Raw genomic sequence first — 24,986 nt, 5'->3', positions numbered from 1 at the left:
TGGGAGAGTCAGAAACTAAACTCTCCTCGGAAACAGATTTTGAAATCTGAAGAGAAAACTTTGTATCTGTCCCTTCACCCTCTTGTCCAGATTCAGAATATAATATATCTTCAAGAAAAGGGATATCCCTCTTTATTTTAACAGTACTCACAGGTTCATAGGACATCACTAGGCTAATGGCTTAAGGGTCCTTACTAGTTTAGACAGTATAACCAGATTTTACCCAATATATGGCCAGCTAGGAACAAGAGGATGGCATGGATTTGTGCCTGTGCATGTAGTATCTTACAGACTGTCCCTGTCCATAAGGGACAAAGGTACTACCCCAGGTGTGAATTTGTGGTTCCCCATCCATTGATCCAAACTGTGTTTGAAGAGGGCCAGGGAAAGACTCTGCTTAATGTGACTAGAAAGTTGTTCCAAAAAAGGGCAATCTGTGAGACACACGTATCTCTCTCCAGCATGTTTTGTTTGAGTCGCCAAGTTGAGATTCCTAGATCGGGTGACCCTTCTGCTGTTTGACTTGTGGATGTGTAGCAGCTCCATCAGGGCTAAATTTGCGAGTGCCTTGTAGGTCAGGCAGACGTCACCCCTTAACAGTCGGTAGAAGACAGAGCAAAGGGAATGGGCTTTTAGTCTATTTGCATAGATCATATTGTTTATAGTCTGTATTTTCTTTGTGAGGAATATCTGAGGTGGCTCCAGCTGCTGGAAGTGCCCAGTCAAGTACATGCCAAATGACGCACTGTACTTGATTATTGGTCTAATACAATCAGACTACAATTTCCTTGGAGTCAGATGCCACACCTTTACTTTTAAGTTGTGCCACATAAAAGGATTTCCTCACCACTGTGGACACATGGAGGGCAAAGTTCAGGTTACTATCTGCATATCCCTTGTCTAACAAAATTTGAGGAGGAGTAGATAAATATTTAGTTTTCGCTTTCTTTTTCAAAGGAAAACTGGGGCCAACTGTGTTATTAATGGTAGCAGTAGCATGCACAGGGATAGGCGCAACATTCTGACAAAATAGGGAAGCCTTACCTGTTCCCTTTCTCCCAGAGTTGACAACAGTCTCTCTCCCTTGCCCACTGAAGAGATCCCAACAGCCGCAGAGAGGCTAACCCCCAGTCTACAGTGGCTGTAGATGCTACATCAGAGGAATCTGGGGTAAAAGATGAGTAGTTGAAGATAGAACTAATGGTCATAGCATTCACCCATTTATGCCTGAGGCAAACTGCTAGCCTGATGTGATGACAAAGGCTGCTTGCTTAATTCTTTTTTCTTTTTTGTGGCTGGAAAAGGACAGATTGTGGTACCAGCAGACTGTTCCATGGTCAAGACAAAAATGGTATTTTTTTCCCCAGGGAAAACAAGCAGCAAATGCAGACAAACAAAAAATCTTTGAAAGTTATTTTTTCACAGACAAAGTAAAAGCACTTTAGAAGACTTTGCTATCTACATAAAGCAAAATAAAAACAATTTCTCTAGAGAAAAATTATTTTCATTTACTTTAAATAACTTTTAAATGGAGAGGAAAAATGAGAACTTGCATTTAAAATAGAGTACAGTTTTGTGACAGTCCATTAAAACAAATTCCTACCTTAAAATAACTTTTCAGAAGAAGAAAGTAATAATAATAAACAGAAATAATGAATGGAAGTTTTTCCCCCAAAGAGGACTCATCGGCTCAGCAAGGAGCACCACAAGCAGACCGCTGATCCTTGAAAGCCTCAGAGGAACATACCTTTCAGCGGCAGTAAAGTTCTAAAAAGCTTGGCAACCAAACGTCTTTTAATCAGCTAAGCTTGACCTATCAGACAGTTTTAGCGCATGAAGTTTTGCAAGCTGGACTGCTGTTATATCCATGGCAAGAAAAAGCCCATATAGCTAAGGCTACTGCAGCAGTGATCAATATGATGAACATCTAAACTTACCCAATGCCTTTGTCTGGATTTTAAACACTACTAAGTTGTACAACTAAAAACTCACCAAGATGAGCCATTAACTCTTCCGTGGTTATGAGTTCCGTTTGAGGAGGTAACTTAACCTGAAACAACAAAAAGGATTAATTTTGTGTGCATCACATTTGTGTTGAACAGTAGTACATCCTGAGGGATACAAGTCCTACTTCACACGAGACACTTCACGCATATCATACTGCAGAGGAAAAGATTCAGGGAACACTTAAGTAGTTTACTCAAATATTCTTTACCTCTTTCATCTGCATAGAAAAAATGCATTTTAAAAAAGTCATAAAAAATCTCACATGACCATATATCTACATCTGCATACTTCAAATTAATTTGCCATTCGAGCCCCTACATCTGGAAATATCAGTATAATCTACAATGTGTTAGTGTCTTAAGAAAATGTCTACTCAACACTTTTGAATTCCCCCATTTTTAACACCACTGTACGTTCAATGATCCTAACAATTACTGTGCATGAAGACTTCCTTCTCCATCCCAGTTATGCCTAACAAAGATGCACACTTGTATACTATATAGATGTATGTACATACATAATGAAAGTATATTACATATACGCATACAAATGCATGTATCTACACATTTGCATGTCTGGCTATATATACATATATATATATATATATATATATATATATATATATATACATACACACACACACACACACACACACATACATACATATCTATATATATATCTATCTATATATATATATATATATATATATATATATATATATATGTATGTATGTATGTATGTGTCTGTGCATACATATGCATACACACAGTGTGTTTATGCATATATATGTACACATATATATATATATATATATACACATATACATACATACATATACATACACATACACACACACACTGCACATAAAGACATATGCGTGTGTGCACACACAGCACCCCTCCTCCCAGGAACCAGAGGAGTTTTGTCATTTCCTTACCTCCACTCACCAAAATGTATAGTGTGGCATTGTGCAATAATCTTGTTTTTTGGGGCTTTATGTATTACCTCATCTGTACTTCAGTTGATAGCAACCCCCCTCATGTTTGTTCACAGCCATATACTTCAAAATACATGCACAATTCAATGTGAGGCAGCACTAGAGAGCAAGACAATAACAATACAATATTCATCCCTCCTAATACAACAATGCAATTGGGAGGGTGGCGTAATGGTTAAGATATTTGCCTTACAAACACAAGGTGCAGGGTTTGAGTCTCACAAGGGATAATTGGCTAGGCTTAAAATGTCTCGCAAGGGCAGTTAGCTTAGTACTAATCTATGAACCTATGAACCAAAATGTGATGCATATACTTCTCACACGTAAAAGCAGGAAATGGGCTATGGATTACCAAACATACACATAAGATGCAGCAGCAAATGATTTCACCTTTAATGTCAATAGATGTAGTATAATGAGATTTGTCAAAAAGAACACTACAACAGACAAGGATATGGGTCTTCAATCTTATTACTTCTGTTATAAATTTAATTGATGAATGGATAGGGATTGAAATCCCCTGTTGCCAGAATAACTATGCCTACGTCATTACCTCTGGCATCTATTATGTATGCAAGTGATGACCAGCTGAGAGTTAGAGCAGAGGAGTAAAGCTATGAGTTGTTAATGGGCTGCTTCCTATAATCCAGGATTTGATTCCATCAGCTTCCATTTGCCTACTGAGTGATTGAGTAACTCACTTAACCAAACAGTAGACATGAAAGACCCTTTAAAAGGGACAACTGTGTCCACTTGGCTCCTCAGTTAAAAATAAATTAAAAAAATGGCATTGAGAGTTTACAGTAAATGCACAATACTGTCTTAGGTACAGACATGCCCAAATAAGCTTTGCAGCAAAAGCTACAATAGAGGCTGCAATCAATGTCACCCCATGATTTCACACACCTCCATATAATCCCAGTCCCTTTTACTGCAATCTTATCAAAAGTAAATGAAAGACATGTACTTACCACAACAGTTGTACAGAACTATGTCCATCTTTCTTTGCCTCTAAGAATGACAAGACTTCGCTCTCTATCTCAAATTTTTCCAAGTTACATGGCTTGGCTTGCCTCTTTTACACGCAAGCTTCTGCACAGAAGGACCCCTCTCCAGATTTTTGTTAGCCCGCACTAATGTGGCTCAAATAAATAAAGAAGCCAAACACACAAGGCTCTCGAGATCATCTCCTAGTTTACACATACAGTGGCAGGGGAAGGAGGGTGGCTTCAAAGTGGAAAATGGACCTAGTCCTTTACCTCATTCATTAAGGGAAATACATGACTTGCCTCTGTAATAGGACCAGTTCATCATCTTCTACCCTTATAACAGAGTCCTAAACTTAATAAATTGGGTGAGAACTCAAAAGAGTAGCTTCCCTAGGTAATATTTCCAATTACAACTTGAACAAGGGATTAGCTGATATGAAAATATATATACACTACTATGACAGACAGTATGGCTGTGTAAGTAAACTCATCTAAAATGTAAATGTTCTAATAGATTACAGCTGCAGTATCCTAATATATTTGGGTCCTACCCCCTGGCACTGGCAGAGCTAAAGGGCGTTTTCAACTCACTCAAAATGCCAGGAGTTCGAGGGACACTCAGTATAAAAGGACGGTTACAGCACTAAACAATCAGCTTTACTGCACAAGAAAGAGAAGCAACAGCCCTGACAGGAACAAATACCAGGAAACATACTAAAGTAAACTTCATACACAGGAGTATATGCATCCACACTAGGCAAAAAAAAAAAAAAAAAGTCACACCAAAAAAGATGACTAAAGGAAGGGGTGGCTACTACAACAACAATCTATTAGAACATCTGTTGCATGGATTACCATAGCTTACAAGTAAGAGTAGAGGAGAAAATAAAATGGACCATTTTCCAGGGGCTCTTGTATTCTTCAAGCAAAGCCTGTTCTGGAACTGGAAAAGGAATCCAGTCTGTAGTGTTTTGTAAAAGTATGAACAGAGAAAAAAATTTGCTGCCTGTAGTCAACCCCTTTCCAAAAAGGCATCGAAGAAGCCTAAGCCCTAGTGGAACAGCCCTAACATTGCCTGAGAGTGGCTTATTATGGCGAGTATAACAAAATGCAACAGCAAGAGACAACCATATGGAATTAGACTGCTTTGACAATGGCTATCCTTTTCTGTTATCTTCATAGGAGAGAAAAAGCTAGTCAGCTTTTCTGAATGCTTGAGCTTTATCTAGGTAATATCCAAGCTGCCAGTGGACATCCAGAATGTGAAGAATCTTGTCTTCCTTGCTCTTGGGTTCAGGAAATAGGACAGGAAGATTCAAAGTCTGGCTCAAGGTAAACTCAAGACAACTTTAGCTATAAAAGAAGGATTAGTTCTGAAAGAAACACTGTCCTTGCAGAAAATGAGTTGGATTGACTCATCATAAATGCTCATAACTCCAACACTTTCCTAACAGAACAGTAAAACAATCATCCATGTTAAGAACCACAAATCAGCCTGATAAGCTGGTTCAAATGGAAGACGGCATGTTTTTCAAGCATAAAGTTAAGATCCCAAGTAGGAGTCACTTGTTTTCTAGGTGCATGGATATAAAACACTCCTTTAAAAACTACTCAACCAGAGAATGTTTAAAAAGAGGAGATCTAAAGGCAGACAAAGGGAAATGGCTGGCAAATGCGACTTTTTTTAAAGTACCTTTATCAAATTATCACTTAAGATATAGGCAAACCATTAACAGAAAGGTAACCATTTGAAATGCCAGTACCCACTACAGTAAGTCCCAAAATACAGAGACTGAATGGCCAAAAGAATAAGTCCAAGATGACATTTCTCAGAACATTCCTTTTTCTCCTATGTAAGGCAATCTCAGAGTTGGTCTATATAAGATCAGGGGAGTGAAAAAAGAAGTTTAAAGGTGGTTGATTTTTAAGATTTGCTCTTCTCCTTTGTTTTCGGTCTTTTTGAGGGGTGGGGGGCTTGGCAGCACTTGGCATTTTGAGTACAGACATTTAACTAGTGAGATTAACAGTAAAGAAAAATTATACTAAACTGTTTCCATTTTTATACATTACATATTTTTTCTTTCTTTGTAATTATCAGTCCAACATTACATAAATTGCAGAATCTCTCCTTTCCCTTAAACCTCACTTTTCCTTCTCATGAACAATACTCAGCAAGTAATGCTCCCATAATTTCTATTTATTTCTAAGTAATGTCCTTCTTCCCTCTTCCAAAGACCCCTCTTCCGATTCTTTAATCTATTTTATAATATTAAGTGTTTCAAATACAGCTGGTATAGATTTTGATTTCCATTTTTTAGTAACTGCTGTTTTTGTCAGCCAACAAAATTAAACATAATAAGGCCCGTGTCTAGGCAATTCAGAACCAGTGTCCCAGCTCAAAAAAATCAAATCCTTAGTTACAGCCATTTGATCACCCAATATTTATGACAGATTAATTTATAAGGAATTGTTTTAAATCTGCCAACTCATTACACTCCCAAAACACGTTTCCAGTTACCCATTTCTTCCTCATAAAAACTCCCAACATTTGCCATCTACCTTAGGAATAATTCTCTGAAGTCTACTTGGGGTATAAAGATACCTATGGGGACACTTTCAGGGAAAGAACCAACCATCTGGGATGTGTTGTATACTTGGGAGCCATATATGTCCTTCCCCTTGTTCTCTTGTAAATTGCTTTTCCAGTCCCTTTTCCCAATCTTTTCTAACCTCCTCTGATTAATTCTTCTAGTCATCATGCAATATTTTATATGCCCTACTAATTATCCCAATTTTTAATAGCAGCTTCTGTTCTGGACTAGACTAAAATCCATACAAGAGCAAGACTTTCACTTAAGATTTCCCTATACTTTTCTCTTCATCAAATCTCTGATATCAATCCCTGGTACGGAAGACAGTCTCTAGCCTGCCTCATCCCACTCTATTACCTTCCTCCTCTAGTCGTTTGTTCCCAATACCTTGCAACCTTTGGCAGTTTTCTCCACTAAATCCCATTTCCCTCTTGCCTATTTTCTGTACAGCTAACTGCAGTTATCCCTACTGACAAAATCTCATATCTCCATTCTCATGTTGGCTTAGTTCTTAGGATACTTTCTGAATATAATATTCTGTATTGTGGTTAATATTCTCATTAACAGATCTGCATCCAAAATCCCATTATCTCCTTATTTCTTGAACTCCCCTCACTTTGTCGTCCCTTTCCATTTTAAATAACTTTCTGCTTGTATTTTACGTGTGTGTGTGTTACTAATATAAATATGTATATACACATACACACACACAAAATACATACATATATACAGATGTATATATTTATATGTATATATGTATATATATATATATATATATATATATATATATATATATATATATATATATATGTACATGCATAACTATGCAGCTCTAAAATATCCCTTCAAATCAGGTAATCCTAAACCACAATGCTCCACTGGAAGAATCATCATATCCTACTTAACTCCTGCCCTCTTTCCCTCCCAGATACATTCCTTCATCTCTTTATTAATTACTGTCCACAACTACTCCTTTGATTGATAAATATATACCTGACCCATATACAAAATGAAAGAGACTAAAACATTTTCACTGCTTGTATCTTGCTATCCAAAGTTCATAAATAAGAACTTCCAGATCTCAATTTTTGTATAATCTTTTGTTAGTCTCTTCCCACATATTCTTAGCTGCCATAACAGATGTTCTTGTAATCCATACTCACCACAGCTATATTTCTAAACCAAAGTTTACGGTCATAGCCTTTGTTTTATCTTCATTAATTTTATATCCAGAAAAGATCTGAAAGTCTCAAAATATTCCACAACACCAGAATGTCCTTTTCCGGAATAATCAGATACAATATAGTATCATCTGCAAATACAGCTAACTTGTCCTGATTAAAATATAAATTATACCTTTGCATTTCTGATTCCCTTATTTTCTTTGCCAATGGCTCTAAATATAAAGCACATAAAGGGGAAAGAAAGCACTGCTGTCCGTTTCCTCTGTTCAAACACAACTTAGCAGACAGGAACCCTTCCAGTTTAATTATAGCATCCGATCCTTCATATTTCTCTTAAATAACCTCACTATTACATCAGGGAAAGCAAATATTTCACTGCCCTACTCATACAATCCCAGCTTACTCTACTAAATGCTTTCCCTGCATCGAGACCCACCAACAGCAGCAGTGTTTTCTTGCATTCTGCTTCCATCTGGATCATCTCTTTTCTATTAACACTGTCAAGTGTTTGCCTCTGTTCCACAAAACCACACTGATGAATATCTAGCAATTTTGGAAATACTGCTCCCATTATTTTAGCCAGTAGAGACATGAACACTTTATAATCATGGTTTAAAATTGAGATGGGTCTGTATGAAGATAGGTCTGCTGGTTCCTTACCACCCTTAGGTAGTATAGCCACCATAGCTTTCTTCCAAGATGATGGTGTTTGTTAAACAAAATCTTCGAGATCTTTATCACCTTCTTCCATCCTAACTCCAAAACTTCCACAGGAATGCCATCTGTTCCTAGCCACTTTCCTGAAGATTGATTAAACATCACTATTTTTATTTTATCTTCTGCTAACTTAACTGTTAGTTTATGAGCCTTGTCTACTTTTAAGCTTGGCATAAGCAAGTCTTCCATAAATATTTCCATTTGTGCTCCTTCTCCATTTTGACATTTCTCTGCTTTACACAAATTTTCATAAAAATTCCAAAATATCTCTAAAACTTATACAAAACCTCAGTGAACCTATAACAAGAAAAATAACCAGAGTCTGAGAAAACCCTTTCTGCTGCCTAAGTCACTGAGCTAAAAGTTTTTGTGTTGTGGAGTTATCAAAAAACAAGTTGCTTAACAGCAGTTCTTTTAAACTTTTATCCAGATATTCCCTTATTTTCTCTTTAGGACTCTTCATTTGCTGCTCTTCTTGTTCTGTGAGATTCCCCTTACTCTGCAATAGTTCGATACTTGTCAGTCCCTCTTAAGCAATTCCTATTACTTCTTAACCAAATCTTTTTCTCTTTTATTTCTACCCTGTTGTTAAACTCCATTTTTATTTTATCTCACTCATTAGCTAGAACTTCTGAAGATAGCTCCATATTCTCTAATAACGCTCAAATAATGTCCACTACCCATTTATTTTTAACAGGAAAGTGCCAGTGTCTCATTTTTATTTTATTACTCTGCATTTTTTATTGTAGGATTTGTGCAGCTGTAATATTAATTGGATATGTGTTAAAGCATTCAATTAAATGCAACTGTTCCTTTGAAATAGAATTTATATCTAGCTTAGCCCAGATATTGTACCTTGGGGAATAATAAGTAAATTCTGAACTGTCTGCGTTTCTACTACTGAATTCACATTTTCTACATCAAATATTTTCATAAATTTCTTCAGAAATCTACCCTCATTTGTTATATTTTTCCCTTTTATGTCTCTCTGGTACATCCTCACTATTGCAGCTCAAGTCCTAGTCACCACCTATAAGTAATATTCCCTGCTGAAAGCTGGTTATTTCTCTCAAAAATTTCTTAAGCTCCATAATGGCAGTTTTCAGTAGAATAAAAATACACACCAGTGTAATCCACCTCCCTTGCCAATAGCCCCTTACTACCACATACCTACCATTGTCATATTTTTCCTTTCTTCTACCATTACTGGAGCTCCTCAAGCAATTAGTGCAAGGTCTCCCCTTTCCTTTGTCCCACCAAAAAAAAAAAAAAAAAAACTAAATACATTTTCAAAACACCCCATTCCCAATTACCTTAGAAAAAATACACAAAAGTATGTACATCTTTAAAAAAATGAAGTTTAACCCTCCAGATAGGAACACCTACAGCCATTACTTAGCCTAAAATTAAGGATACCCATGCTGAAGCACATGCTATAGTCTGTGTTCCTTTTTACACTGGTGCACTGACCATCTTTAAATAAAATTATATCACACACTGTTCTAGTAGATGCATTAAAGTATTAAGGCTTTGAGGGAGGCCTATATTACTTACTTATTTTCCATAATTTTAGACTATTTTTCAGTTTACTGCTTGCCATTGTACCTTTAAATTTTGCACTTCCTTCAAAAAATGTTCAGACCTTTCAAGATTAATTACTTGTACCTCAGACAGCTCAGCACCATGGAAAAGCACCTAGCAATGAATCTTTGTAAATTCTACTCAAAACAATGTATAGCTGCATTCTCCTGTAGAATTCTTAACTCCCACTGGACATTTGTTAATGGAAAAAAAAAAATAAAAAATAAAAACAAGCTGATACCTTAGCAGTTTCAATAAACCCTGCATTTTCATGGCTTTTGTTGTTTCATCTAAGCTTTAAATGCTACTTGATTACAAAAGCACTTAGTTATAGCTTAAGCCAAAGGCATTCATTTAAATATTTACCCTTGTAAAAATCTTGTAAAAACAGAATATCTTAATTCTATTTATATTATTTTTAGTGCAGTTTACACCCCATATCTACTCCAGTAGCCCAAGATCACTGCATAGCAACATTAAAATTGCTTTTGTCCAGCCTTTCTGCCCATTACACTGCAAAGTCTATATTTTCACAACTAAAAATATACTTGTTTACTTTAATATATTTACCACATACAATGGTCACCAAAAAGACTCTCCCAACATTTAAAATGCCCCTGACTACATACTATACAAAACTGCTTTACTATGCATAACATGCACTGTATATCATGAAATGTTTTACATCAAAACTAATCCGTTACTAATAAAGATAATCTATGTAAGAGATGTAATGTAGAAATTAATGCTGACTGGGCTCATATGTTTTATGACTGTATGAAGTTGAAAGAATACTGGAAGTCAATTAATGAATTTTTGCAGGCTCTTTTTACAGATAATTTTATTATTTCTAAGTCTCTTATATTATTCAACACACCTGTACCTCAATGTGTTAAAAAGATTAAGCTTCCCTTGTTATGGTCTATCCTAGCAGTGGCCAGGAAAATAATAACTAGAAATTGGATTTCAGATACACCTCCTTCGTTCAATGAATTTAAAAATGTTATGAATATAATGTGCCATATGGAAATAAGCACAATTAGAATGAGAACAACTAGAAAAACATCATATTATATTGTATGGGATAATTTACAAAATTTGTTAAAAAATTCTAATTTCAATAGCACGGTATTTTAGTTTAATTAATTGATCTAATTGTAGTGGATGTCTTTGTAAATACTTTAGTTGTTTTGTTGAATATTATAATACCTATTTTTAATTACTTGTATAAAATTGTTATGATATTTCTCTTATATGTTAAAACAATAAAACTGTTTTGAAAAAAAAAACTAATCCGTTACTTTCCCCCTTTTGGTGTCCTTCTAAACATTAATGACAAAGTGGGGTATACACTTTACTATCCATCCACAAGTTTAAGTCAACAAAAGCCTAGTCTTTTTTGGCCACTTTTTCTTGAAGAGACATATTTCCCACATGACTAGTGCTTTATAGTCTCCCACTCAATCAAGAACTTCAGTTATGCTGATCTTCCTCCCGTTCTTTACTCTGGTTCAAGTCCAGCATACTCCTGACTCTTCTAGTAGACTCCTGTGTTTTTGTTTCTCTCTCAACTATTTTCCTTTGGAACACTAGAAAAGGTTTCCCTTACCAAGACAAGAGTCCAATCCTCCAAAAAGTCTGCAGGAGGGAGAAGGAGGGCGGGGTGCAAGGATAAATGAAAATCGACAACACAGATGGAACGTTACGGTAAGTATATAATTTCTTTATGTGATGTTGTCCGTCTTCATTTATCCTTGACCTTTGGGACACAGTCCCCTGCTTTTTTATCTCTTGGGTGGCTTTATGGAAGGATATTCCTAAAAAGCATACAGATAGATGCTCTTCACCTGGAGACCAGTTCCAATTTGTAATGAGTGATAGAAGTAAGCAGAGAAGCCCATGTTGCTGCTGCCTATATTTCATCTGTGGAAGCCTTGGAATGGAAAATGGCAGACATGGCTACTGCCCTAGTAGAATGCTCTCTCACTGGCACCAGTAATTGGAGACTACTACTTTCATATATAAATAGTCTAACCACATTGACAAGGTGACTTCTGAAACACATTTCCTCACAGATGGACAGGAAAAAGACAAATAACTGACTAGAACTTCTAAATTCTTTAGTCCTGTTGAGGTAGAAACATAACTGTCTGTGAACATCCAGCTAAAGTAAGCAATATTCACCTTTGTTAGAAAAAATTGGAAAGAAAACAGTAAGCCAAAGGTTTGATTAATTTTAGTTTCTGAGACCACCTGTGGAAGAAATGATGGGTTGGTTCTTAAGAGTAACCCTATCCTTACGAAAAATCATGTATAGGGGTTTTGCAGATAGTGCTTGTAATTCAGAAATCCATCCGGCAGAGGTAATAGCAATGAGGAAAATGGTCTTCCATAAAAGAAATGTTAAGTGACATCTAACCATTGGTTCAAAGGGGAAAGTACCAAAGACTGCAGCACTAAACTCAAATCCCAAGGAGCTAGAGGGTCTCTAAATGGAGGTTTCAACTGCAAGGCACCCTTCATGAACACTTAACACAATCTATAGGAAATTAGTAAATGAGCTTCAAAACCATTGTGGAAATTGGAAATAGCAGCTAGCTGGACCTTAATAATAGAAGCAGATGCCCTCAACGGAAAGAAGAGCTAAAAACTCCAGCACCTTTTCAACTGATGCTGAAAAGGGATTAAGACCATTACTGTATGCCTAAACAGAAAATCTTTTCCACTTGCTGTGGTAAAGTTTCCTGGTGTAAAGTCTATGGGAAGCCAGTAGAATTTTTTTGACTGGGGAAAATAAAATTTTCTGCCTGGTGATTAATGGAACTGGAAGAGCCAAGCTGCAAGTTTGAAGTTCTAAGAGACAGAAGATCTGGAACCGGGTCTAAAATCCATGGACAATGAATTAGATGAGGCCACAGAAAAGGGAACCAGACTTACCAAGGCCAGAAAGATGCAATGAGGATCACCTTGCTTCTCAACCTGCTGGCTTTCTTTAAGAAGACAGGTATCAGAGGGAAGGGGGAAAGGCATAGAGAAGTTCCGAGGGCCAATCATGAAGGAAAGCATCTCTTGGGGACCCCCCCCCCAAGGGGCAATAAGAGCAAAGTAGCTGCTGCACTTGTTGGTTAGGGGTGATGCAAACAGGTTGCAGCAAGGCTGGCCACAGCGACGGAAAATCTCCATCACACTGGGATTGAAAGACCACTCATTAGGCAGGAGAATGCATCTGTTCAGTTTGTCTGCTATCACCTTGGAGCTTACTGGGATGTGCGTTGCTATTAGAAAGTAGTTGGAGGATATCCCACACTCACAGCTTCTGAACACAGTGGGTAAGACTTTGCTCTGCCCTGTTTGTTGATGTACCAGACTACTGACATGTCTGACTAAATTGCAATCATTCCTAGTGGGAGGACAGATTGAAAGGCTTGCAACACTAGCAGCACTGCCCTCAGTTCCAGAACACTGACATGCAGATTGGCCTCTATCACGGACCAAGTGCATTGGACTGCTCTTCCCAGATACTGCCCCCCCCCCCATCTTGGAGGCATCCGTGGTCACTATGGCCTTGTGTTGAGGGGGAACAAAGGGATGGCCTAAAATAATTTTTTTCAGATTCCATCCACCAGGATAAGCCTTTTTTTTTGCAAGAACTGGTGATTAAAATTGGCTGCATCACTGGATGGGTTACGACAGACCACTGGGATGCTAGAAGCCACCGTAGCAGCCGCATAGGAAATCTTGCTAGCAGAACTAAGGTAATGGTCACTGCCGTGGACCCTAAAGCTCGAAGGACTAGAAGTGCAGGAGCTTTGTTGTTGGAGAGAATGATTTGTACTTGGGATTTTATCTTCTGCAGCCTGTGAAGAGGAAGGGAAGCTACACAAGAGATGGTATTCAGACGAGCTCTTATGCACTCTAGCTCTTGAGTGAGATGTAGGTGAGATTTTGAGTGATTCACTGTAATTTCCAGATGAGCAAACAATCTGTTGCTTGAAGCAGTGGATGGCTGGTGGGAATGGTGATGAGGCAGTCATCTAGATAAAAGAACACCCGGAATCCGTGCAGTCTCAAGTGCGCTGTTACTGCTGCCAAACACTTGGTGAACACCCTGGGGGCTGTGGTGAGGCCAAAGGGCAGCACTCAGAACTGAAATTGACAGATTCCTAGCCTAAAGTTGAGGAACCTTCTGGACTGTTTGTCCATTTGTATGTGGTAATGCGAGTCCTGAAAATCTAGAGCGCATCCAATCTTTTTTCCTCTAGAAAGGGAAGTACAGACTGAACTGTGACCATCCAGAATACTGCTTGCTAAAATAATTTGTTCAGAAGGCTGAGATCTAAAATTGGTCTCAAGTCCCCTGCCTTTTTTGCCACCAAAAAGAACCTTGAGCAAAATTCAGATCCTATCTGGTCTGGTGGGGCTTCCTGGATGACTTTTTTCCTAGCAGCTTTTGAATGTCTAAGGATGCTTGATCCCTCTGCATGGGTGGATCATCATGGAGTCTTCATTTTGATCTTGGAAAAAAAGAGTGAAGGAAATATGGTAACCTCTGGCAATGATCCTGTGCACCCAAGTATCCAAAATTATCTGCCACCAGGTTCTTTAATGCAGAGAAAATCTTCCGCCAACTGCTGCCAGAAGTAAGCAATTGGGCCCCCCCCCTTTCAGGAGCACTGGTAGGATTGTCCAGAGAAAATTTCTGGAACACTGATTTTGCAGGCCACCTCTACTGCAGGGTCAGCATCTTCCATTAGAGCTCCCTCCCTCTGCCCCAAGGGGAGCCACCACCAAGTCTGTCCTGAAAAGGCCCTTGGGATTTTTTTCAATCACATGTTCCTGGTCCTGCGATTCCTTGAATAGGACCATTGGGGTGCTGAAAAACCTATGCCCACTGCAGATAGGGTCTTTCCGTCTTTCTCACACCTGGCTAGAGTTTCTTTGACTTTGGGGCCGAATAAAGAAGATCTGTCAAAAGCAGCACTGATGAAGGAAGACTTAAATGGTGCCACAAACTCACACAAACACATTCAGGCATGACGCCTTATGGCAACGCCTGAACCCACTGCTCTCGTTGTCCCTACAGCTGGATGCGCAAACAGCCTCATGGACAAGTTAGAAATAGACTCCAGGGTGGCTAGCAGGGAGGCCACTTTATCCTGGATCTCCTCAGATACATCTCCTGCTAGGGTATTTGCCAACTCCTTGATCAGATCTCTCTGGAGCCTAGTGAAATGTGCCATAAAATTCAAAGACCTTAAAGCGAAGGTCAATGATGTGTACACCTGCTTTCCGAATCTGTCCATCGCATTGGACTCTCGATTAGGGGGATGAACAGTGGAACTTTTCAACTATTTTCTTTTTGGTGGTCACTGCCAACACCACAGCATCTACCGCTAACCCTTAGCCTAGTGCTGGTGTTCTGGAGCAAAGAATATTTCATCTGGTCTCCAGGGAATTGGCTCTACAGAGTCAGGAGCTTTCCAAGCCCACTGCACAATCAATTTAATAAGACAATCAGTGGGAGGGATCACCCAAGAAGTAGACAGGTGAAGTGCACAGACTCCTCAGAGGCAGGGTCTCTGTGCTTCCAGTTACCCCCATTTCAGAATCAATAGAATGTCTCCAAAGGAGACATCTTCCAGGAGTGACCATGTCTTTTGTGACAGATGCCTCATGGGAATCCAAGTGTTTCCTCGGACACATCTTTTTTAGTGGTGGCTCCTCAGTGCGAATCTCTGAGGAACACTAAGAGGGGCCCTGTGCAGGGGTATCTTGCAGCTTTGGTGCTCACTGTCTGGGCATGGAGGCCGGTAGCAGCTCTGAACAAGAGTGAGTCCTGGGACAAAACTCCGACACAGAAAGGGCAGGCTGAGAGCCCACAGAGGCCAATGTCCTCTCCATTACCTGGAAAGGAGCCCCCCCCCCCCGAAGAGGGATGGGAGTCCAGAACCAAGAAGGACAACCTTGGAATAGAGTTCACACCCCTCTCTGAGAGACCTACCCCCAAAGCAAGAGACAATCTACAGCCCACTTCAGCCAAGGTTCCAACAGTCAAGGATGACTCAGAATAAAAAAATGGAGCTGATCTGGAACCCTCAGACGCGACAAAGGAGCTAGGGCCCTAGGAGTCCGTCAGTTCCGAGGAAACCGAGGAAGTCAAGGCAGATCCTGGAACAGATAAGGAAAAAGCTGTCGGCACCACAGCAGCTCGAACCGGAGAGATTGGAGTCGTAGGCTCTAAGCCCTCCAGGAGGTTAGAGGAGGAAGATTTGGCGGAGTCCTGGGAGAAAATGCCCCAATTCCAGAATGGAGTGGGATGTGGGAAGAGACACCTCTGGCCTCTAGCTGATCCACCAACCTCATGACGTTTACTTCAGTTAGACTCCTGGAGGAAAGGACACATAACCCTGAAGGGGATTTTGGTCTGTCATGAAAAAGACTCTGGAGTTGTCTCACCAAGAGGTCAATAGAGGGTGAATACCTTGTCCTGGGTATGGTAACTATGTCCATGTTCAGCATCGATGGAGGTTGCAATATTTGTGGAAGCTCAGTAGGTGGAGTTTGTACTGAGAGAGAAGCTGAAGATATCAGTACCAATGTGACTGGCACAGTGCCGAGGTAGTCGGTTCTGAAAGTTTCCTAACATTAGCCTTCGGTTCTGCTGAAATAATGGAAGAGGAAGGCTTATGATTCTTTGCTGCTGGAGGCATAAGAGATGTTGGCACCTGGAGGCATAAGAGACGTTGGCACCGACTGACTTTTCTCAAGTCCAAGATCAGATTTAGAGGGGGACGTGTCAGTGTTGGATACACAGCCTCCTCAAAAGAGGACTTAATTGGACCTTTCAATATTAATTTCATTTTTTCTTTCGACTAAGGCCAGGTTACTGAATGCCTGGCAAAAAGTACAGTCATGTTGGTGAGGAGCCAGGCCTAAACAATACACATAGGAAGAATGCCCATCATAATTTGGCATCCTCCGTCCACAATCCTGGCACTTGCATCCAGTAGTTCCTTTTCGATTTATCCACCATGTTGATAAGCACAAAAAATAAAGGTCAGACAGCAATCTCACACACACACACACACACACACACACACACACACACAAGAAATCTACCAACAATCTCAGTCCAAAATTACTTAAAGAGGTAGAGAAAGAGAAAAGTCTTACCAGCGATGGTAGGGAAAGAATACTGTATGGTAAAAGGAGGCACACTCACTTGACAAAGCAATGTGATTGAAACTAGAAGAAAACACAAGGTGAGTATAAGTACAGATACAGAATATGTGTGTGTGTGTGTGTGTGTATATATATATATATATATATATATATATATATATATATATATATATATATAATGTACACACACGTACATATACACATATATATAAATATATATATATATATATAGACAGATACATAAATATATATATATATATATATATATATATATATATATATATATATATATACATGTGTGTGTGTGTGTGTGTATATATATATATATATATATATCTATCTATCTAAGGGTCTACTGTATATAAATCGAGAAAACACTTTTTCGAAAATAAACAGTAGACCCTCGGTTACGCGGAAGTGCACTTCCATGAACATCGGTTCAACAAACCGATAAAGAAGACAGAATTAGAAGTTATGTACTCACCATAACGTTCCATCTGAGTAGGTGTATTCATTTGTCTGCAACCTGTGGGTTATGGATCCGATATCGGATCCGAACCGGCATGGTTTACCAGCTATGGATCCAAGCTCTCAGCTCCTCCCCTCACCCATAATGCCCTGCTCTACCCTCATGATCTCAGATCGAGTTTGCCAACAGCAAGAACACCCTGAAAAGGGTAACACATAATATGCAGGAAACTGAAAGGCCAGGGGATAGGAGGGCGGGATGGTTGCAGACAAATGAATACACCTACTCAGATGGAACGTTATGGTGAGTACATAACTTCTAAATCTGAAGTAGGAGATTCATTTGTCTGCAACCTGTGGGACAGAGTCCCCAGCTACCTGAATCTTGGGCGGCCATCATGGAAGGATATTCCGGAGCACCGCGGAGCCAAATGATGCTCTACCCCTAGATGCAAGATCCAACTTATAGTGGGAAATAAAAGTATGAGATGAAGCCCACGTGGCTGCTGCACAAATATCATCTAGAGGAATCCTAGCCTTAAAGGCTGCCGAGGTAGATATCACTTGATAAAGCTCAGAATTCCTCTGAGCGAAAGCGCTTGTGTGTTATTATTCTGTGGTTCTGAATAAAGGAATTATTTGAATTCGTTTGGTGCCTACCTGGATTTACTGAATCTGCCTTGGTGAACTTACAACAAGCTGTTCCATTTCCTGGCTGTGTGTGCATTTACTTCCTGGTTTGTTTCTCTGCTGTTTGTTTGACTTCTCTGCCGAGGTAGATACTGACCGGGTTGAATGGGCGTGTACACCCTCCGGTGCGGGCCTTCCTGAAGCTTGATAAGCCAATAAGATACACTGTGAAATCCAGCGAGACAGAGAAACTTTAGAAATTGGCTTGCCCAAATTAAATTTAGCAAAGGAAATAAACAACTGGTCGGATTGCCTATGACCAGCTGTTCTGCTTAGATAAAATCTAAGTTGCCTATGAACATCTAAGGAGTGAAGCTTGTATTCACCTTTGTTTTCATATTTAGGAAAGAAAACAGGGAGGTTAATGGATTGATTAATGTTTGCTTCAGAAGCTACTTTAGGAAGAAAGGACGGGTTGGTCCTGAGGTAAACACGGTCCGGATGAAATACCAAGTAAGGAGGTTTAGCTGATAATGCTTGAAGCTCTGAAACTCTCTTGGCCGATGCAATGGCTACTAAAAAGGCTGTCTTGAAAGACAAGAATTTGAAATCCACCGTAGCCGCTGGTTCGAAGGGGGGGGCGGTCAAGGCCTGGAGAACTAAGGAGAGGTCCCAAGGAGGAACCGCTTGTTTTACAGGGGGCCTGAGAAGGAAAGTACCTTTAAGGAAAATTTTACACAACTTGGCTGACATGAGTGGACTAGAGTCATGACCAACGTGATAATGAGAAATTGCCGCCAGTTGTACTTTGACTGTGGAACTGCTGGCACCATCGTTAAAAAGAGTGGTTAGAAAGTCAAGCACTAAAGGGAGAGGAACCGTGAAGGGATTCAGGCCTTGCCGCTCCGCCCACAAAGAAAACTGTTTCCACTTGCTGCGGTAGACTTTCCTAGTGGACGGTTTATGAGCTGCCACCAGGATTGCCTTAACAGGTGACGAAATACCGGAAGTCCTGATCAAGAGTGGAACTGGAGCAGCCAAGCGGTCAGCTTCAGGTTGTCCAGGTTCGGAGGAGATATGCAGGATGGGTGGGATATCAGATCCGGAATGGGATCTAGAATCCAAGGAGGATTCACCGAGTGAGACCTTAGAAAGGGGAACCAGATCTGTCGAGGCCAAAACGGAGCAATGAGAATCATTCTGCAACCCACCCGAGAGGCTTTCTGAAGAACTTGGAGCATCAGAGGCAAGGGTGGATAAGCGTACAGAAGACCGGGTGGCCAAGCATGCACCAGAGCGTCTCTTGGAGAACCTCCTGGAGGGGGTATCAGAGCGAAAAAACTGTCGCACTTGGTGTTTGAGGGAGAGGCAAAAAGATCGCATGAAGGAGTTCCCCACCGTGCGAATATGCGTTCCGCTACTTGAAAATTGAGAGACCACTCGTAAGGGGTCAGAATGGTGCGACTGAGCTTGTCCGCCAGGATGTTGGACCGACCCGGAATGTGCGTTGCTATTAGAAAGCGGTTGGTGGAGATTGCCCATTCCCAAACTCTCATGGCTTCTCGACAAAGGGGGTAAGACCTTGTTCCCCCTTGCTTGTTGATGTACCAGACAACAGACATGTTGTCCGATTGAATAGCAATTGTTCACAAGGGAAGAAAGTCCTGAAGTGCTAGCAACGCTAAGAGCACTGCTCTCATCTCTAGAACGTTGATATGCAGTAAGGTCTCTGAATCGCTCCACGTGCCTTGGACGGTCCGCCCAAAATGCCCCCCCACCCGAGGCGGGAGGCGTCCGTGGTCACCGTGGCGAGAGGGGGAGAAGCACAAAATGGGCGGCCTCCGTGGAGATCTGGGGAGTGAAGCCACCACAGGAGGGACCGCTTGCAAGCCTTGCTGATCGCAATGGGATGATGCATAGGGAGAGCAAGGTATGACCATTGTACTAAGAGAGTCCACTGGAGGATGCGCATATTGAGCCTGGCAAGAGGAAGAAGTGCTATAGCAGACGCCATGGACCCTAGAGCCCTCAGGACCAACTCCGCCAGAACAGAACTTGAGTGGAGAATGGCCCGCACCTGGAGCTGCAGATTTTGAACTCTGTCCGCAGTGAGGAAGGCTTTTAAACTCCTTGTGTCTAACCTGGCCCCTATAAAATCTAAGAGCTGTGTGGGTGCCAGGTTGGATTTCTTTGTATTTATTGTAATGCCCAGAAAGGGAGCAAGATGGAGAAAGGAGTCTTGCGCCAATAGTAGTAGATGCCTTGTTGGGGCGGTAAGAAGCCAGTCGTCCAGGTAGGGGAAGACCTGCACCCCCTGAAGCCTCAGGTGGGCCGCTACCACTGCTAATACTTTGGTGAACACCCTGGGGGCTGTGGTGAGACCAAAGGGAAGGACCAGGAACTGGTAGTGACTGGCTCCCAGCCGGAAGCGGAGGAACCTCCTGGAGCGCCTGTCCATCAGGATGTAAGGAGCTGGAAAAACAATCTGGTCACCATGCGCGGCAAACGAGATCTGAGGTCATGAGGGTAGAGCAGGGCATTATGGGTGAGGGGAGGAGCTGATAGCTTGGATCCATAGCTGGTAAACCATACCGGTTCGGATCCGATATCGGATCCATAACCCACAGGTTGCAGACAAATGAATCTCCTACTTCAGATACATTGTTTTTGTAGGGGGGCAAGCTCCCTTGCATTCCCCCATGTGGGGGCTGTGCCCCCACACACCCCTACTTAAATATACCAACTCCGAGATCACACTACAGTGGGGAAACACTTAAATTCCCTTTCCCCACTGTAGTGTGCTTTGGTACCTGTTTTCCTTAATGGTTCACTGAACCGTTCTTCGCGGAACTGCACTTTCGCGTAACCGAGAATCCACTGTTCATTTTCGAACAAGTGGATTATCGGTCTTTTACAGTAGACCCATATATACATATATATATATATATATATATATATATATATATATATATATATATAATCTTCTTCTTCTTTCGGCTTTTTCCCAGTTACAGTGCATATATACACATATGCATACACATATATATATATATATATATATATATATACACACACACACACACACACACACACACACACACACATATATATGTATCAAACGACCAAATCCATTAAGCACGAGCATACTTGCACGAAAGTGCTTTTCACCGAACAAGCACTTTCGCGTAAGTATGCCTGTTGCTGAGGCCATACTACGGTGCGGATAAGGGAAAATTCCCTTTTCCGCACTGTAGTGCAGTCTCGGAGGGAGAATATTAAAGTGTGGGGGTGGGGGGGGCACACATAAATGAAGTGTTTTTTTTTTTATTGACCAGCTTTAATGAAAGTGCTTTTTCGGTTAAAGTATGTTCGGTGGTTATGGATTCGGACGTTTGATCGATCCATACATATATATATATATATATATATATATATATATATATATATATATATATATATATATATATATATATATATATATATATATACACACACACACACACACACACACACACACATATATATATATATATATATAATATGCGTACATATATATGCATATATATAAAATATGCATTTTATATATATATATATATATATATATATATATATGTGTGTGTATATACATACACACATTTTTTTTATATATATACACACACACATATTATATAGATATATATATATATATATATATATATATATATATATATATATATATATATGTGTGTGTGCGTGTGTGTGTGTGAAAATATGGGATTAAACAGGAAAAAAACTACAAAAATTTTACTTAGCTGTGATATAATCTGGCTGATGCATCCTGAGACAAGAGCAGCAAATGAAATCTGAGGTAATATGAAGAGGGGTATTATGGGTAGACTCTTTGCTCAAGAGTTTTTGGCTTGCGTGAGCTGTGCAACGACTGAGCCGGTTCCGAGGATCTGAACAGTATTCTCAAAGGTCAAGGAGAAATGAAGATTGACAACATCAGACACATAAAAATCATCCTTTGCCTGTTCTGCATCAAAAAATGACTTTGATCCTCCAGGAAAAAATCCGCTAAAGACAGATGTATACGCCAGCTTAAATCTCACTCCTCACTCTCAACATTCTATAATTGCTGGGCTAAATTTGCTTCTCCTCTGCTGGTGTACAGTGAATAATCATTTTCTAACACTCTCTCTCCAATTTTTATTAGTTTGACTTTCTGAGACTCTCTTGTCAGGATCAACTCTTTCTGCTTGTATGACTGCATTTTTATGAACATTGGCCTTGGCTGCTTTCTCAGACAGGTTTAGAACATACAATCTATGTGCCCTTTCAATTAACAAATCCTGCTGTGAAAAGTACAGTTGTGTACACTTACCATAAATGTAGATGTTCATGTGTATTCATTGTTGCAGTCATCACACACGGTTTATCCTGCCAGGGGTAACCCCCAGTTGGCCCTAATACCAGAGGCTTATTATTTCTACGTCCGTTGCTGTCACTCTAGGACTGAATCAGGTTGTCAGTGGTATAAAATTAGGCTGCCAACGCCATTATATCAGTTTTTCTTGCCCTGTCAGGAGCCCCCAAATTGGGAGCTAGGTTATGGTGGAAGAGCACCACCATTAGAAAGTAAATACCAAAAATTCCCTGTAAGGAGAGGAAAAGAGAGAGAGAGAGAGAGTAGGGGGATGGAGGGGGGGGGGGACCAGGACTGCAACAGTGAATACACTCGAACATCTACATTTATGGTAAGTGTACACAACTGTACTACGCTCCTTGTGTTTCACTGTTGCAGTCATCACACTTGGGTTGATTCCCAAAGCTGAAGAAAAGGGTGGAGGCAGTCAAGAAGACTGGGGGCTGGCTACGATGCCCTGCAAGACTGCGGTGGCAAAGCCTGCCCTGGATTTGGAGAAGATAGGCAGGTAGTAATACTTGGTGAAAGTATGAACAGATGTCCATGTTGCAGCCTCCAGGATGTCCCTGGTGGGAACCCCTCTAAGAAAAGCTGCAGAGGTGGAGGTTGCCCTGGTGGAATGTGTCCTGACCCCCTTTGGGGATGGTTTCCCATGCTGTTTGTAGCAGAAATGGATGCAGTGTGCTATCTATTTGGAGATTGTTTGACTATGGCCTTGCCCTCTGCCCTGCTGTGAAGCTGACTAGCAATTGTACAGTTTGTCTAAAAGATTTAGTCCTGTCCAGACAGAATCTGAGTTGTCTGTGCACATCTAGAGAGTGCCGAATCCTTTCCCCCTTGTTTTGTGGGTTAGGAAAAAAGGTGGGCAAATGAATGGATTGGTTGAGAGCCACACTGGACACCACTTTAAGCATGAAGGATGGGTTAGTCCTGAGGGAGACCCTGTCAGCATGGAAAATGATGAAGAGTTCTACAACCATGAGTGCTTGTAGCTCTGATACTCTTCTAGCTGAAATGATGTCCAGAAGCAAGGCTGTCTTCCAAGAGAGGAATTTTAACACTGCTGAAGCTGCAGGTTCAAAGGGAGGTAGGGTGAGCTTTTCCAACACAAAGTTAAGGTCCCAAGCTTATGGGTGGCCTTAAGTTGTTAGCCCCTCTTAGGAACTGTTTGATGAGAGGGTGTGAGAAGAGAGGTGGCTCTGTGCTATAATGAGCAGAGATGGCAGAGGCATGAATTTTAATAGATGAGAAGGATAGACCCCTGTGTAGTAGGTTTGCTAGGTAATCCTGGATGAGAGGTAGGGAGGGCTATGTCGTTCTGGCTCCCTTAGCCTGGATCCAGGTGCAAAACCTTTTCCACTTGTCAGCATAGGATTTTCTAGTGCTTGGGTGCCTGGTCTTGTGTATAACATCTAAAACTTGTTTGCTTAGGCTGGCAGCTTGAGGAGAGATCAGGGAATAAGCCAGGCTGCCAGGTTCAGGATGTGCAATTGGGGATGCATGAATTCTCCATTCCTCTGGGTCAGGAGTGTTGATATCTGAGGTAGGTGCCATGGTGGCAGGGGTAACAGGCTGTGCAGCAGTGGGTACCAGTGCTGGCGTGGCCAGTCTGGGTCAATCAGGATTGCCCTCAGTTTTTCCTCCATTATTTTGAGCAGTACCCCTGAAATGAGTGGTAGAGGGGGGAAATGCATAGACAGAGAGGTTTACCCACTGAAAGGATAGAGAATCCACTTTCCAGGCCTTACTGTGAGGTTCCCTGGTGCAGAATTTGCTGAGCTGATGATTGTAGTGGGAGGCAGAAAGGTCCACCTTCGGGGTGCCCCACGTCTGGGTTAAAAGGGTGAAGGTTCTGTGGTCTAACTGCCACTCATGTGGGTCTAGCAGGTTTCTGCTTAAGTTGTCTGCCAGAGAGTTTAGGGAGCCTGGAGGAATTGTGCTAGCAGGTGTAGTTGCATGGCTGAGGCCGTGTGCCAAAGGGTCATGGCGAACCTGCAGAGAGGATAAGAGCGAGTCCCTCCCTGCTTGTTGATATACCACATCACTGTGGTGTTGTCGGTTTTGATCAGTAGAGGCCCCAGGGAGAGTAAGGGTCTGAAAGCTGTCAGGATGTGCTGAATAGCTAGCATCTCTTTTTGGTTGATGTGCAGATGTATTTGATTTGGGCTCCAATGGCCCTGAATGCACTAGCCATCCAGGTGTGCATTCCAGGCTTAGTCTGATGCATCTGTGAAG

General features: G+C 40.8%; 1 protein-coding gene across 5 annotated transcripts in view; it reads right to left on the bottom strand.

Moving 5' to 3' along the window:
• MINDY1 (MINDY lysine 48 deubiquitinase 1) overlaps positions 1-24,986 on the bottom strand; it is a 578,575-nt gene that overhangs the window by 339,026 nt on the left and 214,563 nt on the right. For all 5 annotated transcript variants that reach the window (XM_044080036.1, XM_044080037.1, XM_044080035.1 and 2 more), the window contains one exon: positions 1,993-2,050. In XM_044080036.1, coding sequence (XP_043935971.1) covers positions 1,993-2,050 — 58 coding nt within the window. The remainder of the gene's footprint in view (positions 1-1,992; positions 2,051-24,986) is intronic.

This window comes from Protopterus annectens, chromosome 8.part0, assembly GCF_019279795.1.
Source record: "Protopterus annectens isolate FY-2018-M chromosome 8.part0, PAN1.0, whole genome shotgun sequence".
NCBI classification, from domain to species: Eukaryota; Metazoa; Chordata; order Ceratodontiformes; family Protopteridae; genus Protopterus; species Protopterus annectens.
Note: the sequence above shows the minus strand (reverse complement) of the source record. Positions and strands in the feature narration are given on the sequence as shown.